At 45.2% G+C, this 6,000-nt stretch overlaps 1 protein-coding gene across 4 annotated transcripts in view; it reads left to right on the top strand.

Moving 5' to 3' along the window:
* The first annotated feature begins 4,259 nt into the window (after nt 1–4,259).
* Nucleotides 4,260–6,000, top strand: part of stim2b (stromal interaction molecule 2b) — a 164,399-nt gene continuing 162,658 nt past the window's right edge. The window contains exons 1-3 of one of the 4 annotated variants that reach the window (XM_067989026.1): nt 4,260–4,323; nt 4,889–4,980; nt 5,417–5,602. In XM_067989026.1, coding sequence (XP_067845127.1) covers nt 5,449–5,602 — 154 coding nt within the window. In that variant the 5' untranslated portion in view covers nt 4,260–4,323; nt 4,889–4,980; nt 5,417–5,448. Of the gene's footprint in view, nt 4,324–4,571; nt 4,981–5,416; nt 5,603–6,000 lie in introns of those variants that run through there. The other 3 variants (XM_067989032.1, XM_067989017.1, XM_067989041.1) reach the window with 3 other exon arrangements.

Below are 6,000 nucleotides of genomic sequence, written 5' to 3'. Positions count from 1 at the left end.
CATCCAAAACTCTGCTGCCCATATCCTAATTCGCACCAAGTCCCGTTCATCCATCACCCCTTTGCTCGCTGACCTACATTGGCTCCTGGTCTGGGATTTTAAAATTCTCATCCTTGTTTTCAAATCCTCCATGGTCTCACCCCTCCCTATCTCTGTAACCTCCTCCAGCAACCCTCTGTAATCTACAACCCTCTGAGATCTCTGCGCTCCTCCAATTCTTGCCTCTTGCACATTCCCAATTTTAATCACTCCACCAATGGCGGTCATGCCTTCAGCTGCTTAAGCCCTCAGCTCTGGAATTCCCTCCCTAAACCTCACCTCTCTACCTCTCTCTCCTCCAAGACACTCCTTAAAACCTACCTCTTTTGGTCACCTGTCCTAATATCTCCTTATGTGGGTCGGTATCAAATTTTATTTGAAAATTGCTCCTGTGAAGCGCCTTGGGACATTTTACTACTTTAAAGGTGCTATATAAATGCAAGTTGTTGTTGTTGTTGACCTAGTCCCATGCACATATTTATTAGCCAACATCCCATACTCCTCCATTACCATTCCAGGATACGTCCTAACCCACCGGAGGTTGTGGTACAGTGACACACAGTTGGGTGGGAGTGGCCCTGGGAGACTTCAACATTGACTCTGGACCCTATGAAGTCTCAGGGTTTCAGCACATAAAAAGGCTAGGTTACCTCCTGCTGATTACCACCTATCGCCAAACCCCTCCTCTCAACTGATGAATCAGTATTCCCCCATATTGAACATCACTTGGAGCAAGGGCACAGAATGTACTCTGGATGGGGGACTTCAATGTGCACCGATTCGTTCGGTAGTACCACCAGTGATCGAGTTGGCCAATTTCTGAAGGACATAGCTGCCAGATGGGCCTGTATCAGGTGGTGAGGGAACCAACACGAGGAAGTAACCTACTTGACCCCATCCTCACCCAACCCACCTGTCACAGACATGCCCGTCGATGATAAAGTTGGCATAAGTGACGATCGTACAGTTCCTGTGAAAACAAAGTCTCACCTCCAGCATGAGGACGACCTCCATTGTGTAGTGAGGCACTACCAACATGTTAAGTGGGATAGACTAAGGACAGATTTAGCGGTCCAAAATTGGGCATCCATGACATGCTGTGGGCCATCAGCAGCAGCAGAATTGGATAGAACCATAATCTGTCAACTCATGGCCCAGCACATCCCTAACTCCTCAATCACCATCAAGCCTGGAGACCAACCCTGGTTCAATGTGATGTGTAGAAGAGCGTGTCAGGAGCAGCACCAGGCATATCTTAGAATGAGGTATGAACTTTTAGTGATGCTAATGCATAGGGCTCCCTGCATGCTTGACATCAAAAGCAGCAGGCTTTAAATAGTGGTAAATAGTCCCACAACCAACGGATCGGAGCAAAGCTCTGTAGCCCTACCACATCCAGTCGATAATGGTGGTGGACAACCAGGCAACTATGTTGGTGGAATAGGCTTAAGGGGCTGAATGATCAACTCCTGTTCATATGTTCCTATGTAGCCAAAGGGAGGAGGAACTGCTACGAACAACCCCTTCCTCAACCATGGTGGGGCTCACCATGTGCAAGAGACAAGGCTGAAGATACAAGGTTGAAGTGTTTGCAAGCATCTTCAGCTAAAAATGCTAAATAGAAGATCCTACTCAGCCTCCTGCTAGATCCCCACCATCATAGATACCGGTGTCCAGCCAATTTGATTTAGCTGAGGTCACTGGACATAGAAAAGACCATGGGCTCTGACAATATCCCAGCTGCACACCAGAAGCACACGCTCCCCTAGCCAAGTTGTTTTGTTACAGCTATGCCACTGGCATCTACTTGACAATATGGAACTTTGCTCAGAAAAACAGAACAATTCTAACATGGCTAAAAACTGTCCTATCAGTCATCAATAGTGCCATCAAGCAACACCTACTCACTAACAACCTCCTCACCAATGCTCAGCTCGGGTTCCACCAGAACCACTCAGCTCCAGACCTCATAACAACCTTGATTCAGGCATAGATGCAAGAGATGAAAGGAGAGAGGTGAGGGTAGCTGTCCTCGACATCAAGGCAGCATTTGATCAAGTATGGCACCATAGCAAAACAAAAGTTAATGCAAGTCAAAGGGAAACTGTCCAGTGGCTGGAGTCATACCTTATACAAAGAAATATGGTTGTGGTTGTTGGAGGCCAGTCATCACAGCCTCAGGACATCAATGCTGTGGTTTGTCAGCGCAGCGTCCTTCGTCCAACCATCTTCAGCAACTTCATCAATGACTATCTCTATGTCATAAGGGCAGGAGCGGGGCAGTTTACTGACAGTTCTACAGTATTCAGCTCCATTCACAACTCCTCCGATAATGAAGCAGTCCATACCAGCCGACACCAGGACCTGGATAACATCCAGGCTTGGGCTGAGAAGTGGCAGGTAACATTCGCACCACATAAGTGCCAGGTGATAACCATCTCAAAAAAGAGAAGGACCAGCCACCTCTCCTTGACCTTCAATGAAACCACCATCGCAGAGTCGCCCACTATCAACGTCCAGAGGGGTCACCATTGACCAGAAGCTCAATTGTCCGGCTATATCAACACCATGGCTACAACAGCAAGACAGAAGCTGAGTTCTCCGTGATGAGTGGCTCACCTCCTGACCCCTCAAAGCCTCTCCAATATCTGCAAGGCCCAAGTCAGGAGTTTGATGGAATACTCATCGCTCCCCTGGTTTTGGTGCAGCTGCAACAACACTCAAGAGGCTCAACAACATCCAGGACTGAGCAGTTTGCTTGATTTGTGGTCCTGCCACTGGACTTAATATCACCAGCACACTGTGGCTGCAGTGTGTATGATCTACAGGATGCACTGCAACAGCTCATCGAGGTAATTTCGACTGCACTTCCCTCCCCTGCAACCTCAACCACCGAGAAGAAGAGCATCCTGCATTGCCCACAGCCCAAGAGCAAATAATAAAAAAAAGTAAAACACTTTCCCCAGCTGCTGGAGTCCAAAATAAAACCCTTTAAACAAACGCAGTGCTGCTTTTGCCAACAACGGAAATTGTCTGATGTCAATATTATTCTCTCTATTCTATTTATAACACAGGGTTAAGTATGTACTCACGTAAAATAGTTTTTATTATTTTTACAATGCACAGAGCAGCAGTCTGGCACTTGCACATGTTGAGAATACAAGCACTTTACGCAACTAATAGTTAATTTTACTATTTTTATTTGATGGAGATACACAGTAACATGGGGAAAAGGTCAAACTAAGTTTACAGCTTGGCATATTCTGTAAACTTTACCATCAGCTGGGGAAGCTTTTTTCAGTTTTTTGTACCACAGTAATACATGAAGAATTGAATGATCCCACTGAGAGAATAAATAGCCTCTCTTAAAGACAGAGTGATGATCTGAAGCAGAACATGAGGACAAACACTTTTAGAGTTTATATTTCAAAGCTGAATGATCAGTCTTTTATTAATTAGATTTGAATAGCAGTGCATGTATGGGAAAATACTGGTTTGGGATAAGTGGCTCTTTTCTAGCTAAAGGATTGATGCTTTGTGGAACCCTTTCCATTTATTTTCAAACACGATGAGGCAACGCAAATTACATGAAAACATCATTGAATCAATATTATCCTCTGAAGAATGACACAGGATTCTTCTCCCTTTCTCCATTAAAAAAATGTTCCAAAATACTTGAACGATGACTGTGCTCCTTTAAAAAGTTACTTTTGTGGACGTTGGCATTAAAACACACAAAAGGCAACACTGGGGACATTTGAGGAATAGGAAATTGTCATGAAGGCAAAGATCCTTTTTCCAAAAATCAAGCTGCATCTGATGAAAACATGCTGCGGCAGATAACACATGTTGCAGTGTTAATTCTCACTATACTCACTCAGGCTGATCTGAAGTATCACTAATCACCTAACTGCAAAATGTATGTATTCAAACGCTGCAAAGTATTCTCCCCAAGATTCCTGCTTCAGTGTTTCCCTGCAGCCAAGGAAACAATCTCTAGAAGGAGCGTGAGTCACCAGGAGGAAGCTGCAGCAGTAACATCATAACAATCGCCCTGAGGGCCAGAGGAAGAACCCGTTCCTTAATTATATTTAACATCAGGAAAGGCATCGTGCTGGCGATCAGCTGCTGCACCAATGAGACGCTGACATGTTGTGACGGACGAGCCAATGGCAAGTGGCGGAGCGCAGTGAAAGGCCCCGCTGCCTTTTGCGGCGGGTTCGCTGCGGATTTTTGCGCGAGTCCCCGGGGAGAGCGCGAGCCTCCCGCAACAGCGCAAAGCAGGTGCGCGAGCAGAGCAAGAGCAAGAGCAAAATGACCAAACTTTACTAAACACTCACTGTCGGCTCAGTTTAAAGTTAAGGGTTTGTGTGGTTGGGGCAATTGAGAGAGACACACACACACACACCCCGTGTAGCCGCACAAAAGCGACGGAAAACATTAAAAAATATAAAATTCTCCTCAAACAAATGCGCAGCGCGCCACGCATCTGCGCTCGAGCTGTGGTGATGTCACGTTATTTGCATACTGACTTCCTCCCCCCGCCAACACTTCAACCCAAAGAAATCGGATATGAAAAGTAATGAAGCTGGGGGGGGGGGAGTTGTCAGATAAAGTTTCTGCTGAGCCCGAGGTGGTGAGACGTTGTTTCCAGAGATGCTGTGCGGGGCACTGCAGTTTACAACCAGAGGGTGTGAGCGGTTTCCTGCAGTTTTCCAACTGAGCTACTGACTGTGACTTCAGATCCCGATTGGCGGGGTGGGGGGTAGACGTGCCTGCGGCAGGAAATTAGGGGGCATTGCTCTGTGGATCGATGCATTTCAATTACATCGACGATTAACTTCCACAGATGAAGATCTGCATTAAGTTATCGAGTGAGGATCAGCACAGCGAAAAATAGCTATAACCAACCGCAGATCCGCTCTTCGATTTTTAAAAAAGGTGAGCAGCATATGTCTTTTAATTCTAAAAAAACGAAGTTTTTTTTGCAATCGCTCAGTTTTTGTTGAAGATCCCCAATCTACTGAACCGAGTCTGCAACAAACCGATCGATTGTAAAACGGTGGAGGAGAAAAATAGAATTGATTATCTTGAATCGAAAACTGTTTTTCTCCGCTTGCCTTTCGTGTTATTGATGATGGTTGAGGAACCCGCGCGACTTCTTTGTAATTCTGTGCTGGAACTTCGGAACTATCCGGATGACATTCGAGTGATTGTCACGTAGTAGAGACACATTCCATCCAATGCTCAATTGTTGCAGTTTCACACTCCTATATTTGTAACTCGGTGGATACATAATATCCACCCCGTACTTAATTGCTTCTCCCTAGGAGTTTCATCCGTTAAGGTATTGATGGCCTTTTTATTTGCGCACTAGTTCCACGGTTCTGGGCTGTGTTGGAGGTGGTGATGAGGATGGGTTGGAACCGATGTATCTTGCTATCTCTGATCTGGATTAGTTTCTGCATTCCCACCGTACGTCTCAGCTCTGCAGCCGGATCTCCAGCGGACTCAAACGCAGAGGGATTCACACAGCCTGCAACTGATCCGGATACTCCGACAGGTAAACTGCAAACTGCTACATTCAGTTATAATATTTTACAACTCAGTTTTACGAACAGTATCAAAGATCTCCCCTACGGGCAAGTACTCAATTAGTATGTATTAACTGACTCAATTAAGAATGGCGTTAAGAGAGGGTACAAGTTAAAATATCCAGGGTTCTCGACATTAAAGTATTATCATTTTCGAAGTGAATAGTGACGCTCTGCAACCACTTCCTCTGACAATTTTTTTTGTCAAATAGATTTTGATGACGACTGTTCGCGACTGAAAAAGTTGAATTCCGTTTTCATTACATGGGATCCTGGGATTTTTTTACCAGTATGTTGGGGATTGAATTCTGCAAATAGGTCCATTCATAATTAGTGTCACTGATTTGTAGTAATTGAATAAAAATAA

Source organism: Heptranchias perlo, chromosome 1 (assembly GCF_035084215.1).
Source record: "Heptranchias perlo isolate sHepPer1 chromosome 1, sHepPer1.hap1, whole genome shotgun sequence".
Lineage (NCBI taxonomy): Eukaryota > Metazoa > Chordata > Chondrichthyes > Hexanchiformes > Hexanchidae > Heptranchias > Heptranchias perlo.
Note: the sequence above shows the minus strand (reverse complement) of the source record. Positions and strands in the feature narration are given on the sequence as shown.